This window comes from Carassius carassius, chromosome 30, assembly GCF_963082965.1.
Source record: "Carassius carassius chromosome 30, fCarCar2.1, whole genome shotgun sequence".
Lineage (NCBI taxonomy): Eukaryota > Metazoa > Chordata > Actinopteri > Cypriniformes > Cyprinidae > Carassius > Carassius carassius.
This window is the reverse complement of record NC_081784.1, coordinates 3,961,235-3,982,045: the sequence shown is the minus strand read 5'-3', so window position 1 is coordinate 3,982,045 and position 20,811 is coordinate 3,961,235. Positions and strand designations below refer to the sequence as shown.

General features: G+C 33.9%; 1 protein-coding gene across 2 annotated transcripts in view; it reads right to left on the bottom strand.

The window, feature by feature from the left end:
• LOC132110429 (MAM domain-containing glycosylphosphatidylinositol anchor protein 1-like) overlaps positions 1-20,811 on the bottom strand; it is a 186,167-nt gene that overhangs the window by 124,207 nt on the left and 41,149 nt on the right. For both annotated transcript variants that reach the window (XM_059517022.1, XM_059517021.1), the window contains exon 3: positions 5,526-5,665. In XM_059517022.1, the coding sequence (XP_059373005.1) occupies positions 5,526-5,665 (140 nt within the window). The remainder of the gene's footprint in view (positions 1-5,525; positions 5,666-20,811) is intronic.

Sequence of the window (20,811 nt, the reverse complement as noted above, 5' to 3'; positions counted from 1 at the left end):
CATTGTGGGTTTTTTTTATTAGCATTTTACTTCCTATTTCTGAAATAACACATTAAACTTTTACTGTACCTTTAAGACGTAATTATGTAAATGGATTTTAATTCACTAACCTGTGAACCACTAACACACCTGCTTCCAAATTACATGTTTTTGCAGCCTAGTCTGAACTGCAAATATCTACATAGTTAATCAAAGTGTTTAAATTCAAAAAACATGTTTTCTGTAATGTGACCTCTTTAAAACCGTGTTTACTCATCCAGTACCATCAGCTCTTCAAACATAAAACATTTCTGATGCCCGAGTCTCTCCCTCCTGCTATTACCAATGGTACAACGAGACATCTGGTACAAGTTAAAACGTTGGTGTCTAACCCTCCTCCTTTAACTCGTTCTCTCTCGTGGCCAATCAGAGGATGTTAAACAGTGTTTCTGTGCAAAGCCATCTGCTGTAATGCATTTAGATGCCGTGCACACTGAGGTGCCAATGAGAACTGTGCTATCTAGAATACTCTAACACTGTGTGCTTTACAGAACTCACAGCACCAGCACCAGCACACTGCTTTAATATTCCTTCTGCTCTATATGTGCCTCACCATCACAACCTTCATCCGGCTGTATATAGAAAAATTCTAAATTCAAGATTTTGAACTGCAGTAGTAAAATGTAGTAAGATTCAGAAGCAAAATTCTAATTTGAATGTATAAGGAAAATTCAAAGAATTGAGAAACGAAAGTAAAGGATTCCATATCCATACAACAAAAAATCAAGACAAAATATTTCTTTAACAAAAAGATTTGAAAAATGCCTATTGAACTTTTAAGAACAGACAGACGGACAGATGGATGGAAGGATGGGCTGATAGGTAGATAGATAGATAGATAGATAGATAGATAGATAGATAGATAGATAGATAGATAGATAGATAGATAGATAGATAGATAGACAGACAGACAGACAGACAGAGACAGACAGACAGACAGACAGACAGACAGACAGACAGACAGACAGACAGACAGATAGATAGATAGATAGATAGATAGATAGATAGATAGATAGATAGATAGATAGATAGATAGATAGATAGATAGATAGATAGATAGAAAGAACGGATGGACGGATGATACAGTTGTTTTGGCCTGTGTTTTCTGCGCTCTGACCTTGTGTCTTGATCCGTATGTGGTGTGGAGTGATTTTTTTGCCATCTGATCTTTCTGTTTTAAGAAGTGTATTGATCCTTCTGCACTCTCAAGAACAGAAACTAAACCCAGACGACCCCTTTTTCTACTCCCCCATCTCAAACTTCTACACCAATGCCCCTTTTTTTCTTTGTTTTTCTCTCTCACTCTCTCTCTGATCGGGGCCCAAGGTTGCAGTGACCAGCAGTATGAATAAATAATGTGCGGAGCGGGATCTCTTTCAGAAAAGCCATTTAGGCTGCTATTGTGTAACTAAAGACTGTACATTTAGCCGTCGATGTCCATGTGACAGAAATGCTATAGGATGTGAACCGCGAGTCCTGTGTAACAGCTATATCTCCAACACCACTAGACCTTCCCAATGACCTTAAACACAATCACTGTTCACTCACCCTATACACAACAGACTCTCTCACTACTCTCTCACTACACTCTCAGTGTACTAAGCCATCTGTGTCAGAAATAGTATGATAAATCAGGCCTGATTTGGACATTGTGATATATAGTATACGAGAGAAAAATCACAAATTAAATCTTAATTGTTTCTAGACAGCAATGAGATAATGGGGAGCAAATTAAGACTTTTGAAGCCTTTTGCTCCTCAGAGTGTTCTGTATGTCAACGATTTTAATTATTATTAATATGATTATTATTTTAATTTCTCTGTCATTAGAATTATACCAGAATGGTTAGTTGTTTAGAATTTTAACAATCCAATTATTTTTATACATTTAGAGTCAACTGACAGCTAACCTGTTGCATTAGCAAGGCTTTTCCCATATTTCTTTGCTGAATAAAAATATTTATAAAAAAAATATATATATAACTGATCCGAACCTTTGAATGGTAGTGTATATAGTCAACTGTCAAGAGAATGTGCATATCCTATCTGATAGTAGTATTAATGTCCCCAAAAGTACAGCTAACTGAAGGAAAACATTTATACACATCTACATATGCTTATCAATCTCCATCTTTACAATATAGAAGTTGTGTCATGCTAACAAGATATCAAACAAATGGGTTCATAGAGCAATGGACATGCAGATGTGCTCTGACAGCCAAACACAGCACCATTCCGAAGACGGCTGACCTTTACTGCCTCTCTGTTAATCACACAGAGAAAAAAAAGGAAAAAACATGATATGGTAGAAAAATGCAGGGGAGGGAGGGGGGAAAGCATATCATGTTTTTGGAAACCGCTGCAGAACGCCAATGCAGAGAGCAACTCAACACTCCCTTTGGGATGCATCAAACGCACCAGAAACCAATGTCCCCATGCATCAGTCCAGATCTCTTTCCCAGCAACACCGTCATCATCTACAAGTCAACCTTTCACAGATCCAATGGACATATAAGAGTTAACACTAGACAAATAAAAGATTTCTAAAATTACCATGTGAAAATATCAAAGAAAATATCTGCACTACATATAAACATCAGACTGAATATAACTATGCGATTTGATTACTATTTGACTGTTACGAGCATATTTTAACATTTACACATTTTAAGTTATTAAATATAATAAATTCAGTGTGCTAAAACATTCTAGCATTGGTGTAAAAACAAAAAGGACTGAGATTTTATGTCTTTGACAGAAGTCTCAAAAAAAACAGTAATATTGTGAAATATTATTACAATTTAATAGAACTGTTTTCTGTTTGAATATATTTTTAAATGTAATTTATTGCATTACTCCAGTCTTCAGTGTCATGTGATCCTTCAGAAATCACTAATTAGGCTGATTTGCTGCTCCAGAAACATTTCTCATTATATAAATTTTGAAAACAGCTGTCCTGCTTAATATTTTTGGTGGAAACCAAAATTTAAAATCTTATTTAAAATCTTTGGTAACATTATAAATGTCTTTACTGTCACTTTTGATCATTTTAATGCATCCTTGCTGAATAAAAGTATTAATTTCTTTCAAAAACAATCTTACACATCTCAAACTTGTAGTACTTCTCTAAGGTAAATAGAACTAAAAATAAATCTAGTGTTTCTTCTTTTTAGTTTTCTAGATTGTCTAAAAATCTAGAAGTCATGTGGGGAAGTCGTGGTCTAGTGGTTAGAGAGTTTGACTCCTAATCCTAAAGTTGTGGGTTCAAGTCTCGAGGGTCAGCAATACCATGACTTAGGTGCCCTTGAGCAAGGCACTGAACCCCCAACTTTTCCCTGGGTGCTGCAGCACAAATGGCTGCCCACTGCTCCGGGTGTGTGTTCACAGTGTGTGTGTGTGTGTGTTCACTGCTGTGTGTGTGCACTTTGGATGGGTTAAATGCAGAGCACAAACTCTGAGTAGGGGGTCACCATACTTGGCTGTATGTCACTTTAAAATAAATTTTTTATAGCATTATACTTGTTTTTATTCATTTCCTATGTTTAAAATAAGTTAATATCAGTAATAGCCATAGATTTTGAGTGACAATCTATCGTCTCTCTTTCTACAAACAGTACTTTTATACATTCTGTACAGTATACTCAGTTCGCAAACACATCGACACATCGACTCCAATATAAGCAATTACACGTCAGTGAGTTGGCAGAATACACCAATACACATTCAATGCATAAGCCCTGGAGTCCAGGCACAAATATCTAGACACACACACAAGCACACTATCTAGTGACCCGTAGAGGCCCGGCACTGCAGGCAATAACATCCGACAGTATATGCAGTAATATCCTCATTAGTTTATATTCAGACACTGTGACTATATTCACACTCTATATTACGCTCCTATATTCAGCCTGTTGTCATCGCAATGTCCTGACATTTTTAATGGAAATCGTGGATCATGTTATGGAATAGCAACTTCTTTATTCAGTGCACTCTTCCTCAGGACCGCGGGAGTGAAAACTGATGGAATTTAGATCAGATCGGTGTTCTGCTGATGCAACCTGGAGAACTAATACATGTAGACAGGTCGTTGGGAGGACGCGTGTGTGTGTATGAGGGTCTTTAATAAGTGATCTGATGGCAGTGGACAGAGCGCCTGTGGGAGCCATGCTCTTCACACCTCCTACTGTTATCAGCTCACCCTTACCTTAACACACACTCACATGCCAACACAAGCCTCAAAAAAAAAAACTAAAGTTCACTGACAGACCCTCTCTCCTTCAGTGTCTACAGTCATCTGTTATCAGATATGTGACACGCAAACGCACAAAAACTGCATGGTTCATGGAGAGGTACAGTGGCTCCTGAGGGCTGTGTGTGTCAGTGTTGACCTCTCAAAAACTTGGCAACAAGTTAACATGTTGTGAGTTGTTGTGTATGCAAAACATTTATTCATTTTATTTTAATTGATATTTTACAATTTAAATGATGTGTATATTGATAAAAAGAATACACTATATACAGAGGTCTGGCTTTCTTGAGAGCACCTTGAGATTTGGGTTGGTGCTCATACTGCACATAGTGTGTCCCATCAAATATAACTATAGAATATTAACAGTGTTCCTGTAGCTCAAGTGGTAGAGCATTGCATTATCAAGCGTAAGGTTGGGGGTTCGATTCCCCGGGAACACGTGATAGGTAAAAATTGATAGCCGGAATGCACTGTAAGTCGCTTTGGATAAAAGCATCTGCTAAATGCATTAATTTAATTTTTAATAGTATATAGATTTTTTTATTTTTCAAATGAAATCATAAAATAATAAAGTGTATATTTTAAAATAAAATTAAAATATTATAAAACATTTGTAATAATATTATTAAATAATATTTAACTTTTTCAATTTATTTATATATATATATATATATATATATATATATATATATATATATATATATATATATATATATATATGAATTTTCATTATTTTCGAAATTATAATCAGCAAGCTTTTATTTTTGGCGGGTTGCTCTGATTAATTTGATTGCCATTGATTAATAATTGCATTTTTTCTATTTTATATATATATATTACTTTAATTTTGAATACTATTATCATTTAATTTTATAACTAAATTGTATATGTATGTGTGAATTTTATTTTTATAATAATTTATCAAATGTCATTTGGTAAAAAAAAAGAATGAATACATTATGAAAATATATAATATTTTTAAATGTAATTGTAAACTGTATTTATTAATTAATAAATAATTGAAATTAACTGACTGCTGAAGCAAACATAGTATGTTGCTTGTTTCTAACTTTTACCTCGGTGAAAGATTTACCATAAGAGTTTAATCTAGAATCTCCACAACTCAACAGAATATATGATAGATGTCATTTTCTGACAGGTACAATTTTAGAGAGAGATGTTTTATTTGTTTAATTTGGACTTTCGTCCACTAGTGAATGTGTGTTTGTGTTCACCTGAGGCCGTGGGTGTCCTTTGACCAGACACTGCAGAACTAACGTGTCCCCCTCTCTGATGGTGTAGATCCTTTCACTGATGTTGTCCTCCTTCACCACACATGTCTGCCCAGAATGCACAATCTGAGCGTTCGCAGGAGCTGAAGCACAGAGAGAAAATAAGTTTATTACATTTTCACTTCATTCTTTAGCAGTGGTGTTATAAATGCTGTACAGGAGACCAACTAACTAAAACTACTGATTCTACAAATTCATTTTTCCAGTCAGTAGATGATAAATTTGTACTCTCATACATACAGTGACCCTAAAAAGTATTTGGATACCTTTTGCCACAATTAAAAATGTCTGGATATCACTTCATTATATAACACAATATCAAGATTTTTCTTAAATTTAGTAAATGATCGGTCTAAATACGGTTTAATGTACCATTTCTAACAAATATAAAATTGTTATTTTTTTATACACAATGTATTATTTATAAATTATTATAACTGATTATAACTGTATATTATGTACACTATGTATATTATAAAAAACAATGACATTTCATAAATGAATGAATGAACTACACTGGCACTTTTTTTAATTGAAACCCACTATAAAATTCGTTATAAATGCAATACAAGTAAAAAGTACTAAGTTTGATGTACTAAGTATTATTAAGAATGCAAAAATTTATATAACTGTAGTGATTCTGACATCAGTACAAATTTTAAGTGAGGGGGGGGGGTTAAATTTGCTATGAGATATGAACTTCTTATATTTACGTTTATAGAAAAGCATGCATGGCCTGAACATGCTAAAATGAACAGAACAATATGAAAACGGAAATTTCAGATGACATCGTCCATTCTCATGTTCCATGAGTCAGATGTGCACTCAAGAACCTCCAGCATCTTTCCTAACAGAGTTTGGAAAGGGCTTCATTTCAAGCTCTGAGCAGAATTCAAACTCAAGACCCTCGGGAATATAAGCCAGCACTGCGGGCAACCAAGCCCTGCGGTCACTGCACGGTGAGCTCTTTGATTATGAAGAGGAAGGCATGTACCGCGGCAGCCTACACACAGTAAACGATGAGTCTGAGTCTCTTATTAGCATTTGAAAGGGAGTCTGGGACAGGAAGAGCTGCGAGGCAATGCAGGACTTGTTTAGAAATGTGTGGAAACTGCCAAACCTTTTATTTGTGAGTGTAATGGTGTGGTCAGGGCTGAGCGGGCAACAGAGGTCAGTCAACATGCGGAAATGAATAATGCTCATTAGCGGTAAAATAAGGCGCTGGGATCTTTACACTTAAAAAACCAAACTTAGCTCAGCTATTCTGTGCATGACATTTTACAAAGATAACTCTTATTGTGGGTTCATAGACAACATAAGAATATTTAGGGGGGGGGGGGGTTTGTAGGCCTAGGAATGTCATGGAAATGTATGTAAAGAATGTTCATCTTTATGCTCTGCTACAATACATTTAATTGAATTATTATTATTATTATTTTATTTTATTTATTTTTTTTGTAGAATTGTAAACTTGTTCACAGCCCATAGTGACAAACAATTTGTGAGCAATGTTTTTTTTTTAAGTATCATTCAAACCAGTTCAAAAATTGTTCTGGATGATGAACCAGTGTTGTTATTATGAATTATTATTCAAAAAAAATTTGCCTTGGCAATCAACTGAAATAAGTTTAAGTACTAATACTACTAAACTGATATAAAATGACATCACAAAAATACAATATATATATTAAAATAAAAGCTAGTTCTAAACATGTAACTTATACTACAATAATATAAGCATTTGAAAACTGGAAAATAATACATAGACATTACATTTGTGATGCTGCCTTATAATTTGGAAATTATTATGTTGGAAAACTTATGGAAATTCATCATTTAAAATTTTTCCTTTACATAAATAAATCATCTTAGACTAAATAACCTTCACAAAATAGACAATTGCATGAATAAATCATTCAAATCAGTTTAAAATTGGACTTAATGCTTCATTAGTGAATCAGTCTGATGAACAGCCAGATGATGAACCTTTGTTGTTATTAACTAAAACAAAATCTATTTAAAAGTCAAAAATATAAACATTACATTAAAAACAAATGTACGTAAAAATGTACCATCTGAAATAAGTTTAAGTGAAATTACTACAATTGCAAAAACTGAAACAAAAATAAAGCTAAACAGAAACAAACTCTTTACAAAATAAAAATGGTAAAAGCATATGTAATTACTAAAACTAAAAGAAAATTAATAATTAAAATGAAAAGCTAATTCAAAATAATAGTACAATTATTATGTATATATTTGTATATAAATATAATTTGTAAGTAAATAATAATAAAATAATAACTATAGAAACAAATTTTGGGTATTGTGATGCTTCCTTAGAATTTGGTGATAATTGTGCTTGAAAATGTCATGGTATTCATCAGTCAATATAAATATATCATCCCGCCCTCACCCTGTTTCAAAATAAAGAGAGGCTGTGTGTGTCTCTATTGATGAGTGTAAGAGAAAATAACAGCGTGGTCAATAGAGTGGTCTACTCAAAGACAGAGCCAATGAATTTCTCCATGATGTGATTATTATTGATCGTTTAAGTGTGAGGTGTGATTGTGTGCGTGAGGTCCTTGTGTTAACAGCTGCCGGTGCACCACATAATGTGTGGATGACTGGACCTCACAAAGCACTTGCCCTCTCAGCAGGTGTGCGTGTGGAAGTGTGTGTCTCAGCTCCAGAATGTTGGCCACTCTCCTCCTCCTAGTGTCAGGGATGAGCTCTCTTTAACTCTCCAGCCGGGTCAACATCCATCACTGTCACACTGACCAAGCGCATCATGGAATAAAGACAATCTTCACAGAATCAGTATTCAGCGGTGGTCGCTCAACAACAGGATTCGCACTGGGTCAGATACTGAGGAAATAAATATCACGGCGAACTGGAGCAAAGTCAGTCTAGTCTGGATAAGTTCTTGTCCGACCAACAACACTATCAACTGTATTTACTACAGATAAAATGATAGATAGAGGTGCAAAACGATTGATAGAATGACAGATACATAGAATGACAATGGTAGATAGAATTACTAAACAACAGACAGACAGATAGATAGAATGATAGAACCATAGATAGAATTATATAAAAATAGAATGATAGAACGATAGGTACACGCACATTTATACAAATCTTTACTCTCAGCGACTGCGTCCAAACCATTTGTGGCGAGCCGGATGGGAGGTAAACGTGCTAACCTGTATGCATGCTGGGCTGCTGAATTCTCTTTGCTGCTGTTGTGTGGGCATGTTGTCATCCAACAACAAGTAACTTCTCAAACTTCACCTTCTTTCTGCCTTTTCTCCTACCAGCCCTGTCCATCCATCCATCCATCCATTCACCCATACAACCATCCATCTAAATCTGAAGCAAACAAGGTTCTCTCTGTGAGTTATCAAACTAGTCACAAGCCAGCAGTGGGGAACACGCCGGGAGGGGGGGGTGAAAAGAAACAAAACAAATGGAGAGAGGCATAGAGAGATGGAATATAAAAACAAATCAATGTGAGACGCACACACACAAATAACTGAACACAGCCATCCGAACCTGCACACACGCTCACAGAGTCACAACCCAAAGAGAGGGTGATATAAGCAAGAGTAGGAGTGGGAATACAAACGCGAAAATAGACAACTATGGCCGACATGAAATTGAAATTGCATGGTTTTAGGAAATACAACTGGACGTGGCCTAAAGGGGAAGTATGTACAGACATCTTCTGAGATGCAGCTTACAAAATGTTGAGCCACTTGCGATACTAATATTAGACAATGTAACCAATATTTATGATTTTGCTGCATCAATTATTTTCATGCATTTTTATTTTACTTTCCTAAAGACAGAATCTTGTAACGTGTCAGTATGAGCATTAATAGTTAATAATTATCATATTAGCTATATTTGTTAGCTATATGACTAGAAAAATATATCATTATATATATATAAAACACAAACATTTTTTTAAACAAACATTTTAATTATAAGCTTTTTCAGCCTTATGAAAATTCTATGTTGCTAAAAACTTTCGTTTTTCAGTAAATCAGGGAGTAAAATATTAATAATGTGTCACTGTAATGTCATTTTTAACCTGTTCTTATAAAAGACCCCAAACAACAGGATGACAAACACAGCGCTCGGAGGGGATTACACCAAGCAAATTAGGGCAGGTGTAAATCTGCAGGTGTAACTGATGACCTGAGCTGCTGTTTGCTCCACCTGCATCGACGGTCCTCTGGGAACATCTCTGCCCCCCTTCTGCCCGGCTTCAACTGTTGGTGAAAGTTTTCTAGAGCATCTCCTCTTCTGCCTCACTATTCTTCATGAACACGCATCACACATAAATCATAGTTGAAACGCTCCTGCTGAGGAGCTTCACCAGATCTACTGCTTCACTCACGTCCTGGAGTCATACACTTATTCATCTGTCCTGCATCTTCCACTGTCCCAAAAGAGAAAGAGAGAGAGGGAATTATTCATCCTGCAGAAGCAGAATGGCACATCTATGAGCATGTTTGGTGAGAATAAATAAGATCCTTGAGGAAGAGAGAGAAAGAGACTGACCAGCAGGGGCTGGTGAGGGCTAATCTGACAGTGTTAGCTGTGTCAAGGTGTTTTATTGAGTGTTTACTTGTTGTTTGAGGAGCTATTAGTTTTCACTGTGGCTCAATATGGATCAGCCCTCTGACAAATACAACTATTGGCAAAAACGAGCACTAGGGCAGACGGCATCTCATCAGACAAGCATCTCTGGCAGCGAGAGGAGCAGGGCTGAGTGCTGCCTGGAGGTGCACATGTCAGGAATTCTAAGTCTCCGTTTTGCATGCATTCACACAGAAACGCCAAGGCCATTCAAACTTGTGTAGCAACAAAATCACTTTGAATGCAACTTTCAAAGTAACTATTTTAATCATGAGTAATTAAATGGATAGTTCACCTAAAATAAAAATTCTGTAATCATTTAGTTGCCCTTATTATGTTCTTTCAAACCTGTATAATGTTATTTTGAAAGAATTTATTTATTGATTTATTTTTTTTGTAATGAAAGCCAATGAGGTCCAATGATGTTATGTGTCCACTTGGCTTTCACTATATGGACTAATATAGTTAAAACATTCTTCTAAAAATCTTGTGTAAACTATTTGTAACAGATGTCACACAATAATGTGTCTGAATTTAGTTTGTACACTGAGAAAATAAATGGGGTGAAGGAAAAAAAATTTATATTTATATATAATTATATATAATTAACCAGCATATTATAATTTATTGCATTAAAATCTATCTAAAAAAAGGCCATATTTCACATAAAATAAAATATATATATATAATAACAAAAATATCAATTTAATGTATTACTATGTTATTTATTTAAATTGCATTTATACACATACATAATGCTGATTTTAAAAAAAAATCAATTAAACTATAAATATTACATTGAAATAATTTAACATTAAAGTTACATTTTGAAGGTTAATTAAATGTTCATTCAGTAAAAATGTTTGACAATTTTATTGTTTATTATTACAAAATCTATAAATGATTTAATACATTGATAGTTGATTACTAATGGAATTATATTGATATATTTAATTAACTGTAACTGATTAATCAGCATATGAAAAAATAATCTGATTGAAATTGTTAAAATTGACATTTTCGTTTTATTTAATCCTTATCAGATGAACACATACCAGAATGGAGCTGATGGTTGGACTGGTTGAGAAAGTAAGAGGGATTTGTGACATCAGCTGAAGAAGAAAAGTTGCTTTGGTGGTGGAGCGAGTTATTACATTTTGATAAAAGATTATAAAAGACAAACTTTTTTTTATTTAGAATGATGTGCACTGATGAGTCACTCATATACAACCAGGAATGTGTATTTAAAAAGCAAATAGCGCTGATTTTGATTCATGTGGACTTTAATTAGATGTCAGTCCTCGTGTGTATGTGTGTGTGTGTGTGTGTGTGTGTGTGTGTGTATTAAAGCCATTTGTCTCTGTTGTGAGAAGGCTCTTTCATCCATTAGCGCTGTATGAGAGTAAACATGCACTTGCTGCACTGTGAGAATTCTTTCGGCCCCTGTCAGAGCGACTGAGGGGCTCTGAGAGGCGCGAGAAAAACGACGGGGAGGATGTGAGCTAAAGTAAATTTGCAGGATCACTACAGTGACAGTTTTAGTGGCAGTGACAGAAACTGATTAAAGGAGCACAGTGGAGAGGAAGAAGGAGAAAGAGCGAACATAACCCTGGAATTAATGGTGTTCCCATCCTTCTTTCATCACCACCCAGATAACAGAGAAAGGCTTATGAAATGATATACGCTGTTATAAAAATCATAGCATATAAATCACATCTACCAATCACTTCAAAAACACAATGAATTCATGAAACCGGTTAAGAAGTACTAAGTCATAATTCACCCCAGCAACATAAAATTATATATATATGTATTATTTTATCAATAATTTATTATTATTAGTATTAAAATTATCATAATTAAATATTATGTATGTATATACAGTACAGTGTGTGTATGTGTGTGTGCTGTATAATATATATTACAAATTTAAACCTAATAATAATAATATGTCCTGTATTGCATTTATACTGATTTAAAAAATGTATTTAACATTAAATGACATAATAAATGTAATTGATTAAAGATTAAAGATAATTAAAATAGTATTTTGTATATGGCATAAAATTGTATATTATAATACAATCTATAACAATTCACCTTAATAAATAGATTCAACTCATTTACAATAAGCTTTTTTTTTTCTATCGATTTTTAGGCCGAAATGTGACATGGATGTATTTTTGTGATTTCTTACAATTTCGAGACGCTTGGTCACTTTTTTTCAGAAGTGAATTGCTTTTAACTGGCATGCACACAAACACCAGCACCTGCAGGTACACAAACATTATGCCAACAATGACTACAATCAGCGTTTCACACAAACACATCCAAATCTCCCACCGCCAGATGCACAATCACATGTAATCAGGGCATCCCATGTTGGCAGATTTCAAACAGCCTGTGTTGAGTCAGTCTGAGGGTGAGAGGATCAGAACAAGCCTGATCAAACAACATGTTGAGTGGAGCCAAAAGAGGATGGACGAAAACAGACACTAAGAGAATATGATGAGAAAGTCAGTTTGAAGGCCTATTCGCACCAAGCAGCTGACTTTACAATCAGTTCCTTTTTTGGCAAATGCTAAAACCTTGAAGTAAGTCATCTGCATTGCCAATATATAGAGTGAAACAATCAGTTATTTAAACAAAATCTCCATGAGGGAACTGATAACTTTTAAACCTTTAAAGACAGACCCGTTTTGAGCTTTGATGTTGTTAATCAATGGTATATGCTTTTGGAACCCAACCGTTAGCATTATTTCAATTTATTTTTTATAATAAACATGTTTAACAGTTGACTTTGTGGTGGAAAACTACATTACCCATGATTCTGTGCAGAAAATCCCACCAATCAGAGAGTGGTGGCCAGCAAATAATAGGTGCGTTCGACTTGAAGCACGGCTACAGATGGCAATCGGCAAGAGTTGCCGCTTGCAGTCGGGTGCGGAGTTGAAAACGGAGCCGTCAAGCCAGACACTTTCTGCTACCGTTTGTGACACTCACGCAGTGTTTGCATACTTCATCACAGATGAAGTGATCACAGTTTTCCCAGTCGCTTTGGTACATTTCTCGAATCAAACTCACAATTTGCAAAACAGTAAGTGCATTTCTCAAAACAACTCATACAAATAGCAAAACACCATGGATTACCTGCAAAAGCCAGTCTCCTGCTCAAAATCCTTAGTTCATCTCTCAAAAATAAATATGTGTCAATGAACATGTCAGTTCCATCGAATGACAAGTCCTTGTGTCATAGTTTACGAATAAGACAGTCAAATTGCTTAGTCATGTTGTCAATATAACAGTGTACTCTGGAGAGATGTTCTGATGTAAACTATGGCAACATTTTGGATGACAGTTACTGTATTGAACAGTATGCAATACGCTTATGTACTGTATGCCATATATCCATTTCAAAAGTACACATTTACACATTACTGTATGTGGGATATTGATTGAAAGAGACTGGATAGAATTCCCAGTTACACTTTTACTAGTGGTCTGGCCAAAAAAAAAACCTTTACAATGTCATTGTGATATAGAAAAGGAAAAAGAAATACAGGCACAAAGATGAAAATAAGTCAATTGTCAGAATTTGTAACTCTTGTGTTATCCTCTGTCTATACAGTATAAGCTTTCCAACTGAAGATTCATGAGATGAACCTTAGCTATTTCAGAGAAATGGTTTATCATTGGTTTATCATCTAAATTCTCCTCATTAGTAAATATTCACTTGCACAATTCATGCCAAATTGACAAAAAGTCTAATAATAATATAAAAAAAATAAAAAGTGTGCTTGGCAGTTTATGACAACTAGATTAACCATTTTGCATTTAATGACTTATACGATGAACTAAAGACCCGATGTTTTGGGGGGTAAGACTATTGCACAGAAAACTATATAATACATTTTGAGCAACATGACATTAGCTACTGATAATGTAGGAAACAACAGAAAATTGTACATAATCATTTGCATGGATGTACCAAAGCATTTGCAACTTGTTCAAAGAAATGAGAAACTGCTTTTTTGATGTGCACAAGTGACACAATGATGTGAGAATTGAACAGGTAGGTTGAGAATTTCAATTCTGATCTGAGAAATGTACCAAAGTGACTGTAACTGTAAAACTGTAAATGCAATATTTGTCAAATACACAGACGTTTCAGAAACATTTTCATGAGCAACAGAAACAATTTTTATTCACTGCTTAATACAGCGCCATCTTTTCAAGAAAAAATTAAACATAATCATAAACAGTACTATTTAAATACTATTAAAGTGGGGGGTATATATGATTTTATCAGTGCTGTATGATAAACGTGATTCAATAAAACAGTGCAAATACACTACAAAAAAAATTTAACCGTTCTAAATACACAGATTTGTGGCCATTATTGGCAGGGGCGCCGGACTGGGGGTAACCAGTACTGATTACTAGGGCCCCAAAGGAAGAGAGGGCCCTTTAAAAGTCTGGAATATATATTTTTGGGGGGGCGTCTCAAATCAGACAAAATTTCCAAACCAGCCTGCACTGCTTCAAGACAGATTGCGATCAGTTTGCGCGGAACTGCATGAAGTCGAACACACCTAATGCCAAATGAGCTTGCAGCAAACGACCACTCCCATGAAGCACAAAATTAAGTCTCAATAGACTGTGCAAATTCTTAAATCTATATATCCATATTTTGTAATATACTTAAAATATATTGTTTATATAGATATAATTGACAACTTTAAATATAGATTTATTTTTCACCATGGTTTTAAATTTAATCATGTCATTCGCAGTGCCTCGTGGGATCTTTGCCTACCTAAAGCTATTATTTAAACAGTCTAGTGTGTTTTTGTTCAAATGTTTTTACTTCAAATAATTTGTAATATTTATTCACTCATCTTAGCCTGCTAAAGTTGTTCCGATGACAACTGTGAGGCACCTCAGACAAAATTCAGTCATAATGTGTCACCCGGGCGACAGAACCTCCAAGTGTGTCTCTTACTGCAAAATACAAGCTTGTCAATCAAGAACTGGGAAGCTAGTCTGTGGTCTGGATGTCTCTAAGGACAGAGATGGCATGAGAGAGAAAAACAGAGACAAAGAGACAGAGCAGGAGATACAGAAACACACGCAGTGAAGGAGAGAGCGGCAGCAATGAACAGAATTGTAAAACAGAAAGATGAAACTGGCACTTTAGATCTCCTGTGCAGACTGACAAGGCGAAGGATGGAGAGAGAGTGAGAGGAAGAAACAGAGATGGGCTACATCAGGGCACCTGACTGGCATTCTCTTTGTGAATAGAGCATGTCTGCATCCCATCAAACCCCGGCACACTGACAACATCCCTGCTCGAGAAACTCTGTGTGATTACACACTTCATTTCTAACCTACAATAAGGGCTTCAACATCGGCAGAAATGTTCAGTTCAGGTCACCTCCTTTTGTGTCTGATGGATCTTGCCAAAGAACTATTTGAAGTGTTGGAGATTCTCTCAGGTAATGGTCAAAAAGAGGTTTTAACACAAGAGAGCAAAAGAAATATGATAAAACCTGTGAAATAACCTTAGTTTAAATAATATAAAGAGCAGATTTAGCATAGATTTAGTCGGTTTAGTTTTTATAAAAAAAAAAATTTTTAAGTAACTAATACCTTTAATCAGGAAATCAAAATACCCAAATCAAAAATAAAAAGTTAGCAAAACATAATTGAAAATATTATTCAAAAAAACATGATTGTTTCTTAAGCATCAAATCAGCATATTAGAATGATTTCTGAAAGAAGGATAATGTGGCATTGAAAACTGAATATATTGTTGATCAAATAAATGCAGCCCTGTTGAGCAGAAGAGACTTCTTTTATTATATAATTATAATTTTTAAAAAAAATTAAATGTAATAATTAATTTAATTGGGGTCTTTTAGAGTTATTTTTGGCATTTTTGCCTTTATTATGATAGGAGCGTACATACACGGGAAGCAAAGCATTAATTTCTATTATTTATAATAGGCTAAAAAAATCTGAACGTGATGGATGCAAACCAAATTATAAGACTAAACACTGAAAGATTTCTGAAGTATACATTTTTACATTGCACAGTTATGACCTTTCTATGAGGGGCCGTGCAAGACTTAATTCATTCTGGCACTCTTACACGCTTACATTCTCCTTTCACATACATATATTCTTGCTTTCACACACTTACATTCTCCTTTCAGATACATATATTTTTTCTTTCACACACTTTCATTCTTCTTACACATGCATACATTTCTACTCTTACACACACTTACATTCTCCTTTCAGATACATATATTTTTTCTTTCACACACTTTCATTCTTCTTACACATGCATACATTTCTACTCTTACACACACTTACATTCTCCTTTCATATGCATATATTTTTGCTTTCATGCACACATACATTCTCCTTACAAATGCATATATTTTTGCTTTCAAACTCATACATTCTCCTTTTACATATATTTCTACTCTCACACACATACATTCTCCTTTCACATACATATACACACATACATATATAGATGTATGTAAGAGAAGAATGTATGTATGTGCGAGAGAGAGTATAGTGGAAACGGAAGGCGTTTAGTTGAAACGGAAGGAGTATAGTGGAAACGGAAGGCGTTTAGTTGAAACGGAAGGAGTATAGTAGAAACGGAAGGCGTTTAGTTGAAACGGAAGGAGTATAGTGGAAACGGAAGGAGTATAGTGGAAACGGAAGGCGTTTAGTTGAAACGGAAGGAGTATAGTTGAAACAGAAGGAGTATAGTGGAAACGGAAGGCATTTAGTTGAAACGGAAGGAGTAAAGTGGAAACGGAAGGCGTTTAGTTGAAACGGAAGGCAGGTTAGGCGCGATCAGGCTCACCGTGACAGGTCTTGATCAGCATGGCTGAGGTAGATGAGGAAGCCGCAGATGTATTTCAGCAAGCTATCTGGGTTTTAAAAAATAAATAAATATTATTATTGTGAAAAGGTTACATGGCCTCGTCCTTTGAGCGAGTTGTGATTGAGGACGCGAGCTCAGCCTCAGTCGTGTTGCCAGATAGATGTATTATAAGCGTCCAAGGTTTTTTTTTTTTTTTTCATTTAATTTAGGAAGTGAATAAAGTGGGAGGTTGCAAGTTAGGGACAGCGATATCTTTATATTATTTAAATAACTCAAGACTTTATTTTTTTTAGGTTTTATTTATTTTTAGATTTTCATTTACTTATTTAATTTTTTTTTTTTTCAATTGCAGCTCTGCGTGCAGCAATAACTCTGCTAGAATAGTGATCTATAAGCGCCACCTGTTGTCAGAGATTGAATTAGCATTTTCATGAGAATCAGAAAGAGCTTTATTGCCAAGTGTTTACACACAGAAGAAATTTCGTCAGGAGCTTCCAGTACAGAAATTACAAACATAGTGCAGACACACATATAATTAAGGAAATAAAACTAATAATAATAATGAAAAATTAATTCAGCCAATCTGATGTTTTTGTTTTGTGCACTTGCTTCATGTTGCATATATTTTTTTGTTTGTTTGTTTGTTTGCTCAAGGTTAGTTTGGCCAGTAACAGAGCAAAATAAACATTTAATAAATGTAAAAAAAAGAAAAAAAAAGAACTAAATAAATTGGCAACGAGAATGGGAATCGGCTCATTTGATTGTAAAATAAATAAAATCCTGATCAGTGCATCCTTAACTGGAATAGTTAGGACTACCTGAAAGACCTGAAAAAGCATGGTTTATTTCAGTTTTATCTTTGAAAACTATTGTACCTATTTGTGCAAAGTGGTTATTATTTATTACAATACAATGTTACAGTCAACAATGAAAACAATTAGTCTTATTGATTGATTGATTGATTGTGGCAAGTCCTGTAAAAATTTTGCCAGGGCAAGTAAAGAAAAAATTAAACCACTGGCCGAACCGGACCAGTAGAAAATGTCTTTAGCGTTAAGCCCTGTTAATACGATCAAAATCAGTGTCTTAGAACTTGTACACAGATCTGTAGAACCCGTAGGTTACATAATGAATTGTTAAAAATAAAAACTTAAAATATGTACTTGAAAAGAAAACAGGATGACTTTAAAAGAAAAGAGCATAACTGTAAAATTGTGAGGAAAAGCTGAGCAGGTCTTGCTCATGTATTTCCGGGGCTGAGAGTGACTTCCTGCTTATACAGGAAGTAATGGATACCAAAAAAGGTAGAAATATATATATATATGTAAAAAGAGAATGCATGTGTGTGAAAGCAAAAAAAAATAATATGTATGTGTAAGGAGAATTTATGTGTGTAAAGCAAGAATATATGTATTTGAAAGGAGAATGTAAGTGTGTGAGAGTAGAAATGTATGTATGTGTAAGGAGAATATATATATATATATTTTTTTTTTTTTTTTTTTTTAATTCGGTCCTCACAGACAATCAATCATACAAAAATAAATGAAGTTATACATAATAACCGAAAAGGTGTAGGCTGAAGCCTCTGCTTATTACGCCTACCCTTTGTACATAATTATCAATCAAATGAGCGGCACTTTTTACTAGTAGTGATTAATACAAGACACACATACATATACAAATTATATAAAGAAAGAAAAAAAAAAAAAAAAAAAAAACAGAAGGAAAGAAAAATAACTTTTTAATACCCGTTAAATTAAATAATTATTAACCACCTTGTTTTTAAACATTTTCTTGAATTTACAAAGTGAATTACACAATTTTAATTCCGTATGCAAATTATTCCATAGATTAACCCCTTTGACAGATATGCATCTATTTTTTGTATTAGTTCTTACCCTTATTTTTTTAAACATATGCATTCCTCTTATTCCATACTGACTTTCTCTTATTTCAAACAGCCTCTGGATACAGTTTGGAAGCAAATTATTATAGACTTTATACATTGTCTGTACAGTATAGAAATTTACTAAATCAAAAAATTTTAAAGCATTTAAATTACTAAACAATTGATTAGTTGGCTCGTGATAGTCAACATGTTTTATAATCCTTATTGCTCTTTTTTGTAACATATATATTGGATTTATATTGGTTTTATATGCATGTCCCCAAACCTCCACACAATAGATCATGTATGGAACTATGAGCGCACAATACAAAATATATAATGAATTTTCATTCAGAATATGTTTAGTTTTATGTAATATTGCAATGGATTGTGACATTTTTCTTTTTACATGATTAATATGTGGTTTCCAACATAATTTGTGATCTATTATAACACCTAGAAATGTATTTTCATATACTCTATCTATTTCCTCATTGTTAATCCTAATTTTAACTTTATTAAAACTCTTTCGATTACCAAATATTATGAACTTTGTTTTACTTAAATTCAATGACAATCTATTATCATCAAACCATTTTTTTAAGATCATCAATTCAATTTCCACTGTATTCAGAAGCTGTTCCAAATTTTTCCCTGAACAATATAAATTAGTGTCATCAGCAAACAAAACCATTTTTAATATTTTTGACACTTCACAAATATCATTTATGTACAGTACAAACATTATGGGGCCTAACACCGAGCCCTGTGGAACACCACAAGTAACTTTCATTAAATCTGATCTAACATCATTTATTTGGACAAATTGATATCTGTCATCAAGGTAACTTTTTAACCAAAAATAGGCTTTGCCTCTTATACCATATCTTTCCAGTTTCCTCATTAATAGAGCATGATCAATAGTGTCAAAAGCTTTTTTTAAATCCAGGAACACCCCCACAGTATATTCATTATTATCCATTGAAGTGGAAATCTCTTCTACCATTTCCATCACTGCCATTGAAGTTGACCTATTTGCTCTAAAGCCATACTGATGTTCACTCAATAGTTTATGTTTGTCTATGAAGGTGTCTAGCCTACGCACAAATAGTTTCTCCAAAATTTTAGAGAACTGGGAAAGCAGAGAAATTGGTCTGTAATTGGAAAAAAGATGTCTATCACCGCTTTTAAAGATAGGAATAATTTTAGCTATTTTCATATTATTTGGAAATATACCTGTTAAAAATGATTGATTACAAATATATGTAAATGGTTTTACTATATATTCTATGATATTTTTTAATAATGACATGTCGATATCATTACAATCAGTAGATTTTTTATTCTTACAATTATTAACAATATCAAGTATTTCCATTTCATGAGTTCCCCTAATAAATATTGAATGGATATTACTAGGGATATCTACTTCATCTGGCCTTTCCTCATTTCTCTGCTCCACAATCTCTTGTGCTAACTTATAACCAACATTTACAAAATACTCATTAAATGTATTGACAATGTCATTCACTTTATTTATAATTCCTGAGTCATCATTTACAAAATAATTTGGGTAATCTACTTTTCCTCTATTCGTTTTAATTATACTATTAAGTACTTCCCATGTTTTTTTAGTATTACTCTTATACTTGTTCAATAATGTATGATAATAGTCCTTTTTACTAAATCTTATAATACTTACTAATTTATTTTTATAAATTTTATAATTATTTTCAGCTTGTTTTGTCATTGTTGCAATAAATTTCCTGTATAATGCATTCTTCTTT